General features: G+C 42.3%; 1 protein-coding gene across 2 annotated transcripts in view; it reads left to right on the forward strand.

Annotated features, from left to right (window-relative positions):
* Window positions 1–5,620: 5,620 nt before the first annotated feature.
* Window positions 5,621–13,377, forward strand: part of rab2a (RAB2A, member RAS oncogene family) — a 130,900-nt gene continuing 123,143 nt past the window's right edge. The window contains exon 1 of one of the 2 annotated variants that reach the window (XM_068031898.1): window positions 5,621–5,761. In XM_068031898.1, coding sequence (XP_067887999.1) covers window positions 5,716–5,761 — 46 coding nt within the window. In that variant the 5' untranslated portion in view covers window positions 5,621–5,715. The remainder of the gene's footprint in view (window positions 5,762–13,377) is intronic. The other variant, XM_068031897.1, reaches the window with a different exon arrangement.

Below are 13,377 nucleotides of genomic sequence, written 5' to 3' on the forward strand. Positions count from 1 at the left end.
GGTTCAAGAAGGTAGCTTGCCACAACCTTCTCGAGGGCGATTAGGGATGGGTAATAAATACTGTCCTTGCCAGCAACGCCCACATCCCATGAATGAATAAAAAGAATTAAGAGAAGCCAGTATGAATTTGTTAAAGACAAATTGTGCTTCACTAACTTGATTTGAGTTTTTTGATGAGGTAACAGAGAATGTTGATGAAGTTGATGTGGTGTACATGGACTTCGAAAATGCATTTGATAAAGTCACGGGTGGGAGTTGTCTATAGGCACCCGAAGAGTTTCCTCACTGTAGGACAAAGTATAAATTGGGAAATAATGGAGGTGTGTAAGAAGGGTGCTACAATTGTCATGGGTGATTTTAATCTGCATATTGTCTGGACAAATCAGATTGGCAGAGATAACATGGAAGACGAATTTGTCGAGTGCATCAGGGATTGTTACTCAAAGCAATACATTGCAGAGCCTACCCGGGAACAGGCTATTTTAGATCTAGTAATGTGTAATGAGGTAGGATTAATAAGAGATATCATAGTTAAGGATTCTCTAGGGGGTAGCGATCACAACATGGTAGAATTTCAAATTCAGTTTGAAGGCGAGCAACTTGGGTCTCAAACCAATGTCCTCAACTTAAACAAGGGCAATTACGGAGGTATGAAGAAAGAGTTTCTAAAGCGGGCTGGGAAAGTAGATTAAGGGGAAGGTCAGTGGATGAGCAGTGGCAGACATTTAAGCAGATATTTCATAACGCTCAGCAAAAATTTATCCTGGTCAAAAAGAAGGACTGGATGAGAAGGATGAACCACCCATGGTTAACAAAGGTGGTTAAGGAGAGCATCCAATCAAAAACTAAGGCATACAAAGTGGCAAAAACTAGTGGTAGGCCAGAGGATTGGAAACTTTTTAGGAACCAGCAGCGGATGACATAAAAGCTAATAAAGAGGGAGAAAATTGATTCTGAAAGTAAATTGCCAATAAATATAAAAACAAACAGCAAGAGCTTCTACAGGTATTTAAAAAGAAAGAGAGTAGCTAAAGTGAGCGTGGGACCCTTGGAGGATGCAACTGGAGAATTGATAATGGGGAACAGGGAAATGGCAGATAACTTAAACCAATATTTTGCATCGGTCTTCATGGTGGAGGACACTATAAACATCCCACAGATATTAGATAAGCAAGGAGCTAATGGGAGGAAAGATCTTGTAACAGTCTCTATCACGAGGGATAAAGTTTTTGACAAACTAATGGGACTAAAGGCAGACAGGTCGCCAGGACCTGATGGCCTACATCCAAGGGTTTTAAAGGAAGTTGTTGCAGAGATAGTGGAGGCACTGGTCGAAATATTCCAGAACTCACTGGATTCCAGGAAGGTCCCAGCGGATTGGAAAACTGCTAATGTGACGCCCCTGTTCAAGAAGGGAAGGAAACAAAAGCAGGAAACTATAGGCCAGTCAGCCTAACATCGGTCGTTGGGAAAATGCTGGAATCCATAATTAAGAAAGAAATAGCAGGATATTTAGAAAAGCTTAACTCATTCAAACAGAGTCAACACGGTTTTGTGAAAGGGAAATCATGTTTGACACATTTGCTAGAGTTCTTTGAGGATATAACAAGCAGAGTTGATAAAGCGGAACCGGTAGATGTATTTGGATTTCCAGAAGGCATTTGATAAGGTGCCACATAAAAGATTATTGCACAAGATAAGAGCTCACGGTATTGGGGGTAATGTATTAACATGGATTGAGGATTGGTTAACTCACAGAAGACAGAGAATCAGGATTAATGGGTCTTTTTCAGGTTGGAAAGACGTAACTAGTGGAGTGCCACAAGGATCAGTCCTAGGGCCTCAATTATTTACTATCTATATTGATGACTTGGAGGAGGGGGCAGAGTGTAATATATCCAAATTTGCTGACAATACAAAAATAGGTGGGAGGACATGTTGTGATGAGGACATAAGGAATCTGCAAGGGGATATAGATAGGTTGAGTGAGTGGGCAAAAACTTGGCAGATGGAGTTTAGTGTAGGAAAGTGTGAGGTCATGCAATTTGGTCGGAAGAATCAAAAGGCAGACTATTATTTAAATGGAGAGTCTCCAAAAAAGTGCAGCACAGAGGGATCTGGGTGTTCTTGTGCATGAAACACAGAAAGTTAGCATGCGGGTGCAGCAAGTAATTAAGAAGGCAAATGGAATTTTGGCCTTTATTGCTGGGCGGTTGGAGTTTAAAAATAGGGAAGTCTTGTTTCAACTGTACTGGGTGTTAGTGAGGCCGCTCCTGGAGTACAGTGTCCAGTTTTGGTCCCCGTATTTAAGAAAGGATATACTAGCATTGGAGGCAGTTCAAAAGAGATTCACTAGGCTGATTCCTGGGATGAAGGGGGTGACTTATCAAGAATGGCTAAACAGGTGAGGCATTTATTCATTAGAGTTTAGAAGAATGAGGGGTGATCTTATTGAAATGTACAAGATTCTGAGGGGGCTTGACAGGGTAGATGTTGAGAAGATGTTTCCACTAGCGGGGGAATCTCGATCTGGGGGACATAGTTACAGAATAAGGGGACACTCATTTAAAACTGAGATGTGAAGGAATTTCTTCTTTCAGAATGTGTGAAATTCTCTACCCCAGAGAGTTGTGGAGGCTAGATTACTGAAAGTATTTAACGAGGAGGTAGATAGATTTTTGAAATATCGGGGAGATGAGGGCTATGAGGAGCTGGCACGAAAGAGGAGTTGAGGTCTGGGGCAGATCAGCCATGATCTTATTGAATGGCAGGGCAGGCTTGAGGGGCCAAATGGCCTACTCCTGCTCCTATTTCTTATGTTCTTATGTTCTAATGCAGAGAAGTGTGAAGTGATATGTTTTGGTAGGAAGAACAAGGAGAGGCAATATAAAATAAAGGGCACAATTCTAAAGGGGGTGCAGGAACAAAGGGACCTGTGTGTTGTTGTGGAGAAAATAACTTGTCTCAAGTCCACGGGATTGAAGTAAATAAAGGTTTATTCAAACACTGGTGCAAGGAAGAAGTGTCTGGTGAAACATCCAGTGACTTCTCAATGAAACACACTCTGTAGTACAAATTTATACAATACTATAACCATTACTCATTTGTTCACACTAGCCTCCCCCACCCCCCCGACACATTCCAAAGCTGCAGCTTGATCAATAAACTGAAGTGTATTGTCTCACTAATCATTCCCACTGTTGTCTCCTTATTCCCATTCTTGAGCCTTATTGTTTCACAGTTTATAATATCCTGTGTCTCCTGCAGTCGCAGTCTTATCTCAAGGACACCATGTTTACACAGATGTAAAGGCAATTAGACTTCTGAGTTGTACAACTTCCCATGACCATTGCCACGCATCGCATCATGCCCTGGTTCCCCACAACTACAGTGCTTCCATCTTCCTTCTCAGACTGTTAATATATCCTAATGCTAAAGAATCTACTAATGTTGCCCTACTGGTCCCACTTCAATGTATATGTGCACAAAATCGTTGAAGGTGGCAGGACAGGTTGAGGAAGTGGTTAAAAAGGCTTAGGGGATGCTGGGCTATATAAATCAAGGCATAGTCTACAAGAGCAAGGAAGTTATAATGAATTTTTATAAAACAGTGGCTCAGCCTCAACTGGAGTATTGTGTCCAATTCTGGGCATGCACTTTAGGAAGTATATGAATGCTTTACAGAGGGTGCAGAAAAGATTTACAGGAATGGTTCCAGGAATGAGAGACTTCAGTTACAAGGATAGATTGGAGAAGCGGGGTTGTTCTCTGAAGAGAAGGTTGAGAGAAAATTTGATAGAGGTGTTCAAAATCATGAGGAATATAGACAGAGTAGATCAGAGAAATTGTTCCCTTTGCAGAGCAGTCCAAAACCAGAGGACACAGATTTAAGGTGACTGGCAAAAGAACCAAAGGCTACAGCGAGTTAGGATATGGAATGCACTGCCTGAAAGGGCGGTGGAGGCAGATTCAATTGAGGTTTTCAAAAGGGAATTGGATAAGCCTCTGAAGAGATAAAAAAAAATGCATGGTTATGGGGAAAGGGTGGGGGAGTGGGGGCAGCTGAATTACTTGTAGACAGCTGGCATTGACTTGATGGACTGAATGGCCTCCTTCTGTGCTGTAACTATTCTATAACTCTAGGTTGCCATAATTCACACTCTGACATAAAATATACTGTTAAATTGAGTATTCAAATACATTCATAGATATTAAAACATCGAGGTGGCTTTGAACAATATTAGGATTTTGTTCAGAAATGAATGTGTCATTTCAAATAGGATTTGGAAGGTTCCTTTGTACACTGTGTTAAGCCAGTGGTTCTCAAACATTTTCATCCACAGCCACTTAGGTGGGGCAAAAGACCCACTTTCGCTTGCCACCACAAAATACTCATCAGAATTAATGGGAAGAACGACGCTGCTTTTGATAAGGCACCAATGAGATGATGTCTGGTTCCAAGCTGGCGAGCTTCACGCTCATGTCGGGCTGCACTTTCAGCCGGTTCCTCATCTTTGTTTTCAGCCCCACAAGTGTTGAAATTTGGATTGTATGTTGTAACAGTAATACAAATCTTGCATATAAAACTACATTGTTGTGGCTTGGACTCGTGCCACGCAGGCAGAAGGCGTGTGACGTCACGCAAGTGGGGATGAGGGTTCTGGTCTGTTCTCTCGTATGGCCTTGACCAAGGCATTGTGCAAGGCATGGCATTTTGGACCAGCCTGCACACCACCTGGAGTCACACTTTGCCACCACCGTGCTCGGCATCTGTTCGTGTCCATGTTTGTCTGAGTAGTTGTCTCCATGTGTGTATCTGAGTTTCTACCTTCCCCAGTGTATACGTGTGTACAGACTGAGTGGGAGGACAGCGGGTGGTAGATCAGGATGGGACCTCAGGAGGTGCTGTGAGGGGTGATGAAGGTCAGTGCCACTGGGGACGCTGTGAGGATCGCTGCCGCTGGGGGCGCTGTGAGAATTGGTGCTGCTGGGGTGCTGTGAGGGGCAGTGAGGGTCAATGCCTCTGGGGGCACTGTGAGGGTCGGTGCCACTGGGAGTGCTGTGAGGGTCAATACCTCTGGGGGCACTGTGAGGATTGGTGCTGTGAGGGGCGGTGAGGGTCGATGTCTCTGGGGGCTGTGAGGGGCAGTGTTGCTGGGGGTGCTATGAGGGGCGGTGCCGCTAGGGCTGCTGTGAGGGTTGGTGTTGCTTGGGGTTCTGTGAAGATTGGTGTTGCTGGGGGCGCTGTGAGGGGCGGTGTGGATCGGTGCCACTGGAGGTGCTGTGAGGGATGGTGAGGGCTGTTGTCAGCAGGCACATGTAAGGAGTGGTATGGGGTGGTGCCACTGGGGGGAGCTGAGTGGGTCGGTGCCACTGGAGGTGCTGTGAGGGATGGTGCGGGCTGTTGTCAGCAGGCACACTGTAAGGACTGGTATGGGGTGGTGCCACTGGGGGGGTTGCTGAGTGGGTCGGTGCCGCTGGGGGCGCTGTGAGCGGCGGCGAGGGTGGGTGCCGCTGGGGGCGCTGTGAGTGGCGGCGAGGGTCGGTGCCGCTGGGGGCGCTGTGAGTGGCGGCGAGGGTCGGTGCCGCTGGGGGCGCTGTGAGTGGCGGCGAGGGTCGTTTTGAGCTCTGGCACTTCCGCTGCTGACGTCGGCAGGAGCTGTTATTGCTGAGGCGGCGGCAGCGGCTCGAGTGCGCAGTCACCGTGGACACAGGATGGCGTACGCTTACCTCTTCAAGTACATCATCATCGGGGACACAGGTGAGCTCCGAGCCCACACTGCTGCGTGGCCACATTGGGGACTGGCACCGCAGTGGGAGCGAAGATGGGGAAACCGGCACCAGGCCTCGGCCCAGCCGGCTGCCAGCTCACCTGCTCTCGTCTGCCGCCTTTCAGCTGCGGGGAAGCGGCCTCAGGAGGCGTGGAGAGGGACCCGGGCCGGTGCAGCTGTCTGGTTCAGCGCCTGTTTATGCTCCCCCTCCCGAGCTTGTCTGGAGCTTCTATATGAAAGCTCGGCCAAAGGCTTGAGCACTGTGGGCGAGGGGGCAAAAGCGAGATTGCGGGTCTCGTCGGCCATGTCGTTTTGGGCGAAAGCAAAATACAAACTTCACCCAGGCCTTAATCTGCGGCCTCGGCTGTAAACTCATTGTCTCTTCCCCCCCCCCCCCCCCCCCCTCGGTGTATGAGGCGAGGCCAGGCTGCATGGTATGGTTCCCGGGATGGTGACACCGGTGTGGTGTTATTGACTGGCTCCTGAGTTCGGGAGGAGAATGAATGAATTTGGCACTGTTGAAACTGGAATGAGTTTATTTTCCGTTCCTATGAATGTACCAAAATCAGAACAGTTTCTGCTTCTGGAGTGAACTGGGAGTTCGCGGAGAGATTTGATGAATTTTTCCCCTTATGTTGCTTTATGAATAAAAATTTCTGTCCCACCCACTGGGTGATCCTGTTCTTGAATTTACGAGAACCGGGTTTGGTGAATAGTGGGTACTGCAATGGAAGGAAGAAAAACATTAAAACTATCCATATAGCACTCTGACCAATTGGAAGAGTTGTTGAAATAGCAAGTGTTCCCCGACCCCCACCACCATCAAGCGCCGGTGGCCTGTAGTAGCAGCGAGCACTGTAATCGATTGTTAAGGGAGTGTACGTTAAGTCAAGAGGTCCGGCTGCATCACCTTTTTGTAAACATAAGTGGCTTGATTTCCAATGCACATCGTAGTTGTCGCCTTACAAAAAACATTTTGCAGGTCGCAAATCCTGTAAACACGAGCTATTTGTTTTCACTGTGATGTGTAACAACGGTTCTTATTTTTCCTTAAAGCAAATTAATGATTCAGTCTTGGTGAGTGATGCATGGTATGTTTTTATGTCCTACCTGCTCACAAATGAGTGTGCCTATTGTGCTGCTTAAACTTGTATCTTGTGGTGACACCCATAGTTGGACTTGCATATCCTTGTGATTATGTGCAAGTTCAATGGCCGCCTTGAAACACAAATGTATTTAGAATTTATGATCTGATGTCAGGTGTCTTGACTCCTACTACTTTAAGGTACTTTTGAATTTGTTTTATGTTGTCTAGCTGTGGAGAAGATCCCTATGGTAACAGGACAGCAGTCCAATACAGTATTATTTTGCTGCTGTTCATGCAAGCAGTTCATCTAACATGATTTATGTATTCTTGTATTAATACTACCAATAGGCATTGTTATTTTTGAACAGAGTAGTAATTGTTGCAATGCGCAAGGTAAAAAGATAAAAGAAAACTGAACTGTCACATTTGTTGGAATAATACTATTGTAAGAATTAAGCAAACACAGGTTCACCAAGTTAACTTGAGGACAAGTTACATAGACCAGGCTTGTCTGTCAATAGAAGATTAGTGGGTCATCTAATGGATTAAAGGATTTGATAGGGTAAATGGAGAAAAACTTTCTTCTGGAGTCCAGAACAAAGTGGCACAATCTTAAAATTAGAGCTAGACTGTTCAGGGGGTGGTGTGAGTCAACACGTCACAGAAAGTTAGTGGAAATCTGGAACGTTCACCACCCACCCCCCCCCCCCCCCCCCTTCCCTCCACCCTGAATGCTGTTTTGGCTAGGTAAGCTGAAAGTTTCAGAACTTAGATTTTTGTTAGTCAAGTATATTAAGAGTCACGGAGCCAAGGCGGGTAGATGGAATGATAGAATTGCTATGATCTACAGATCAGCTATGATCTAATTAAATGGTAGAATGGGCTTGAGGGGCTTCATGTTCCTATGTAATAAATAGTCAAACAGTCCTGCCAAAAGATATGAAGGAATATTGTGTTAAAGTCTCAACAAGAAGGACCATAAACCAATTGGGCCTGCTTGGAAGAAAATTTGGAAGTGGCATGCCAAATCATAGAATTTCAGTTAGAGCTCTTGGGCCTGTGAAGGGTCAGTCCAACAAAAGATAACATGTCTGTGGGGAGAAAAACTTTGGGAGAAAATTAGGTATCAACAATGGGAAAGGAACAGGTGATGTAGCTAAGGCAATGCTCAAGGAAGGTCTTCTCCCTCCTGGTGCATTAATATGGAGGATGAGAAATATAGACAATTAAACACTTCATTTGTAAGTACCTTGATGGAGTAGTTCAAGCAGCTTGAGTTGTTTAATCTAACAAGTGACTTTAGGGAAGATAAAAACTAAAAATTTTGACCGGTGAAGGTGATTTATCCAAGTTCCAAGATACCAATCGAGTATGGCAGTCCACACTCTTCCATCCTGCCAGATATGCTCAGACATTTTCATTTGCGCAACATCAGTGATCTTGTACATCGTTTATGCCAATGTACTTGTATTTTTCAGACTGGTTTTCATCAATATTCTTGACCATCACCTTTTCCCAGGAGTTAATTCAGTATTAACAACTCTTGATTGTTTATTCTAATGAAATGTCCTAATTATGCTGTTAAAACAGCTCTGGAATTTGAGCACCAAGTATAGCAAAAATATAATCCTGGAAAGTTCCAGCAAACTGACATGAACAGAATCTACCTTGAATGTTGACATCATGCTAGATTGGCTAGGAATTGTGTGGCAGTTTTCTGTCAATTTAATCCAACTAGTTAAGTATGCAATTAGAAATTGTAGTTTTCAGAAAAAAGATGGTTGCAATCATTGTACAAATTAAAACATGTGCTTATTAGGTTGCATAGGCAAATGAGCAAAGTTGTTAAACAGCAGTAAGGCTGTTTAACTGCACATTTGTAGAAACATCTGAATAAACAACCTGTTCTGGGTGAGCAGTGTAATTGCTGAAAATGCGTTTGAAAATAAATTTGGTAATTCATAGCAAGATATATTCAAGGGTATTTTAGCTGATTGTTTGCCCACTGTTGAGTAAGTGCTAATTTATCTGCCCTGACACAAAAGCAGTTTCTCAAATCATTTCAGACTGTTCTATACATTCAAAAAAACTTCTATGCTTTGACGATTTGATTATTTTTGTTTTTTTTTCTTTGATAGCCTTGCCTCAGGGGTGGAAATCTTGTCAGAGTCAGAAGATCATGCATTCAATACCATTCCAGGGACTTGAGCACATTATCCAGGCTGGCTCCTCAGTACAGTACTGAGGGAGTGCTGTATTGTTGGAGCTGCCATATTCAGATGAGATGTTGAACCAAGGTCCCTTTTGCCTCCTCAGGTGGACATAAAAGTTCTGATGGCACTTTTTCGAAGAATAGGGAAGTTCTCTATTGTGTTCTGGCTAATATATTTCTCTCAACTAACATCGTTAAAACTGATAATTTCATCTAGTCATTATCTCATTGCTGTTTGTGAGATCGTCTTATGTGCAAATTGGCTGCTGTATTTCCCAGCATTACAAAAGTAACTACATTTCAAAAGTACTTCATTGGCTCCACAATGCTTTGAGACATGCAGAAGATATGAAAGGCACTATATAAATGCAGAATAGCCTCCTTTGCTTTATGACTGAATCTGTAACATTTGGTTTAACAAGGAAATTGTCCTAAATGAAGCAGAGATTTTTTTCTTTTGTCCCCAAAGTGGGGCCAAGTTCAAAATCACTTAGCTTAAAACTCTTAGTGTATAAAGATGGAAGCTTGATCTGATTTCTCCTGCCTACATTGCCAACAGCAGGCAGGAAATTCTGTTGAGCTGCTTGAAGAAATAAAACTCTTTGGGTTGTTGTCCTTGCTTGTTTGTAGTGCTTGACTCTGGGCAGCTCATGTCAAGTGAAGATTTTGCTTTGCATTGTTCGCCTTCAATTTGATATGGCATTCTAGTGCAATTTGTGAGCTAGTCTTGTTGGAATTAGGAGTTGTTGACTGCTGGTATGACTGGAGATGTACAGCGTACAATAATTCAATATTGGATGGAATGCAAAAGTCCCAGACAGTCTCCTTTACACTGCGTAAATATAGAAATCCTCATTTTGATAGTATTATCAGCCATGGCTCAGTGGCAGCACTAATCCCCAGTCAAGTTTGTGGGTTTAAGGCCTAGTCCAGAGACTAGAGCAATGATCCAGACTGATGCTTAGTGTGGTATTGAGGTACTGCTGCACCATTGGATGTAACATTTTTCAGATTAGGTGGGTGTAAAAGATCTGATGGAAAAATTCAAAAAGAATTCTCCTGGTTTCCTGTTGATTTATCCTTTCATGAACAGCACTAAAATAGATTATGTAGTCATTTATTTCATTGCTGTTTGTGAGACCTTGCTGTGTTTGTAAATTAGTTGTTGTGTTTCCTTGTATTTAAACAGTGACGACACTTCAAAAGTCATTTAAGTGACTGTAAAGCACTTTGGTTTCACTGAGGTAGTGGAAGTTTGTTCTTCTGTAGAATTTATCACTATTCTGTGGAAAAGGATTGTGGAAAATGTGATGCTCACCCATCAATATTGTTTTGTACATTCTGTAAGGTGCAAAGATGGCAGGAGGATAAATGGCAACTTTTGTAAGTTTTAAAACATGTGGCAGAATTTGAATTCCAGTTGTTTGCTGAAAATAAGTAATACTTGCACTGAGACTTGGACTCTGATGTTTACTTGTGACCATTAACACTATTGTCAACATATGGGCCAGTTGTAACTAGCATTACTTTGCTGGAAGTGTATTATAAATCCTGTTTCTGTGTAAAGGTAATATCTGACTTACTGCCGGCAAAGTAATGCTGGCGAATGGGAACAGCTCATGAATTTTCTTGCCATGGTTTTGAAACATGATCTTGTTGGAGTATTGATTGCACAATTAAAGTTTACCAGGCTTAATGCCACTTCTGTGTTGGTGCTTGTCTACCAGGAGCAGCACTAGTGGGCACTTATGACCTCCCAAAGTGGCATTTGTGGGAACCTTTTGACCTCTAAGCACCAGTTTCTTTTAGTGCAACTGACTGCTACAGTCAGTGTCAGTGATGGTGCTCGCTGCTGATCTTGAAAGCTGCCCACAAGCATCTAGTAGACTCTCCCTGGCATGGATTTCACCTGTCCTGACGTTAATTTGAATTTTGTGCCAAGTTGAGATTTCCAGACATCCAGTAACAGTGATGTCATCCAGCAGCTAATCACATTGAAGAATTCTCAGACAGCAAACCAGGAAATAAAATGCACTGATTATGCACTTTTTAAATTTTTACAGCCAGCAAAATATACACATTAGAAGCTGAAAGGTCAAACTTGGAAAATAAAAGTATGGAATTATAATGGAAAAAATTGGCATTACACAAATTTGAAATGAAATGCTTTTCAGGACCAGACAGGTCATTCAGCAAGGGTTATGACTCCGTACACCATTTGTAAACCCAGTTCCACCTTATTAACAAGGTGTAACCTTTCCAGGAGCAGTGATTTGCAGCTTAAAAGGGAAAGTTAAGTAAGTTCAGTGGTTTTCTAAAGATTGCCATCTGTGGGGACATCATCAGTACACGCTGTGAAGGAGCAGGGAGTCCCTGTCAGCAACTCCGGATTTCCACGTTTGACTGCAAATATGCAGATGTCAGAAATTACTCCATTTCACAGGGTAATAACAGCGAACGCTGACAATTTTACCATTGTTACAACCACAAAATCTGGGCTATATTTGATTATGTTGAGTTGCTGGAGACATTGAAGTGTTATTTCAAGAAGTCAGCCTATTAATAATGCATAATGTCATATTTATGGTTAGATATTGTGAAGTTTTGCTTCATTTATGTTTTGATGGCAGGATGAAAGTTTTCATAACCTTTCTATCAGATGGTTCCTAGGTTGGGAGTAGTCCATGATTGAGCTAAGTTTACGGACTCTAACCAGTGGGTTTGATCGACCAAATGGCCTTTTCAGATTCCTTTTAGTTTTTAGAATGTCTGAATTCTTTAGTATGCTATAATTAAAATAAGTAACTTCAGACAGTATTTAAGACATTGTTTACTTTCAGGCTACATTTAAATAAGTCAGTAGTTCAAATTGTTTGACCATTCCATGTGATTAATATGGCACTGCAGCATTTTTTCTTAGTTGTAGCTTCTGGGAAATATGGTGAAACTGTGCATTGATTCTACTTTAACAATTATTTGAACAGTTCAAAGTACCTCATTTTAAAGAAACAATGTATGTATGCTCAGCTATAACTGACCATTCCTGGCTTGGTCACCTCTATTGTCATGTATGGCTGCCCATTTATCTTGAGCTGTCAGTTTGTGTGGAATGGTGGTGCCTACTGCTGATTGCCTAGCAGAGGAAGAGTGCATATTCTAGATAACCATGGGCTAAAAATGAACAACTAGGGTTGTTACCAGAAAACTGGTGATTTCACCTTTTGTTTTACTGTTGTATAGTTGTTGGAGAGCGAAGATAAAACTACTTTCAATATGAAGGTAACATGTTTCATCACTATGGGGCAATTAAATTTTTAGGAATAATTCATTTTTGTAGTGCCTGAGGCTGTGTAAATGAAATTTAGAAGTAGTGTGATGTTCATGTTAGTTGTTTCTGTCAGAGCTCCCAAAAGACTTTAATAGGCAGGAGCTCGGAAGGGAAGAGCATTGATTGTGAGCTTGCTCTCCGATTTGTGCACTCTTGCTACTGAACTAATTGGTGACAACAATTCATATGGTGTTGCCTGACTGCTAACTAAACAACCCTCAAAGATCCAGAAAGTGATCTTTAGCTTATAATGAGTTTTAATCCTTGGGTATAAATTTGATGGGTTGTTTTATTTTGAATTGTTTGCAATATTGCTGCTGTAGGAAAGAATAAAATTTAATAAAGTTCAATGTGTGAATGTGTTGTTGGAGTGTTCTTGTCAAATTGTTCGACTGCCAACAATAGACCTGTAGCCATCAGATTTTATCCTGATGGTCTGATGCTCAAAATGTTGTCACCACTCCATCCTAAATTTGAAAGGACAAAATACTTGGACTGTTGGATGTTCTTCACAGTAGAAATGTGCATAGCATGAAAATTGCTTACGCCCACCATTACACTTGGCTGCATTTCTACAGTCAACACTGAATGTGGTCTAATATACATTCGCCCCTGCTGATTGGTTTGAACATTCTTTTCTACTCCAAAAATACTGCAGTGCTGTGGGAAAATAAATTTTTCATAATGTAATGAATGCATTCAACTTAATTAATTGACCATGACTACTGTGGTGAAATTTTCAGAAACATGCAGAAAACATTCATCACTAATGCATTAAATGTTATAATGTGATTGAACAGTTTGGCTCTAAATATAAAACCATCGACCACATTTTGGTAAATTTTAGGCAATGATTATGACCAGTATCTTTTTTTTTAATTGGATAGTAAGCAGGAGTTCAGTGCAATGAAATTTGGATTGTAGAAGGATACGTTTTTAATTACTAGATTTTTGTTAAAGGTTTTGAAATGGCAACTAA

The sequence above is a fragment of the Heterodontus francisci genome, chromosome 5, assembly GCF_036365525.1.
Source record: "Heterodontus francisci isolate sHetFra1 chromosome 5, sHetFra1.hap1, whole genome shotgun sequence".
Taxonomy (NCBI): Eukaryota; Metazoa; Chordata; class Chondrichthyes; order Heterodontiformes; family Heterodontidae; genus Heterodontus; species Heterodontus francisci.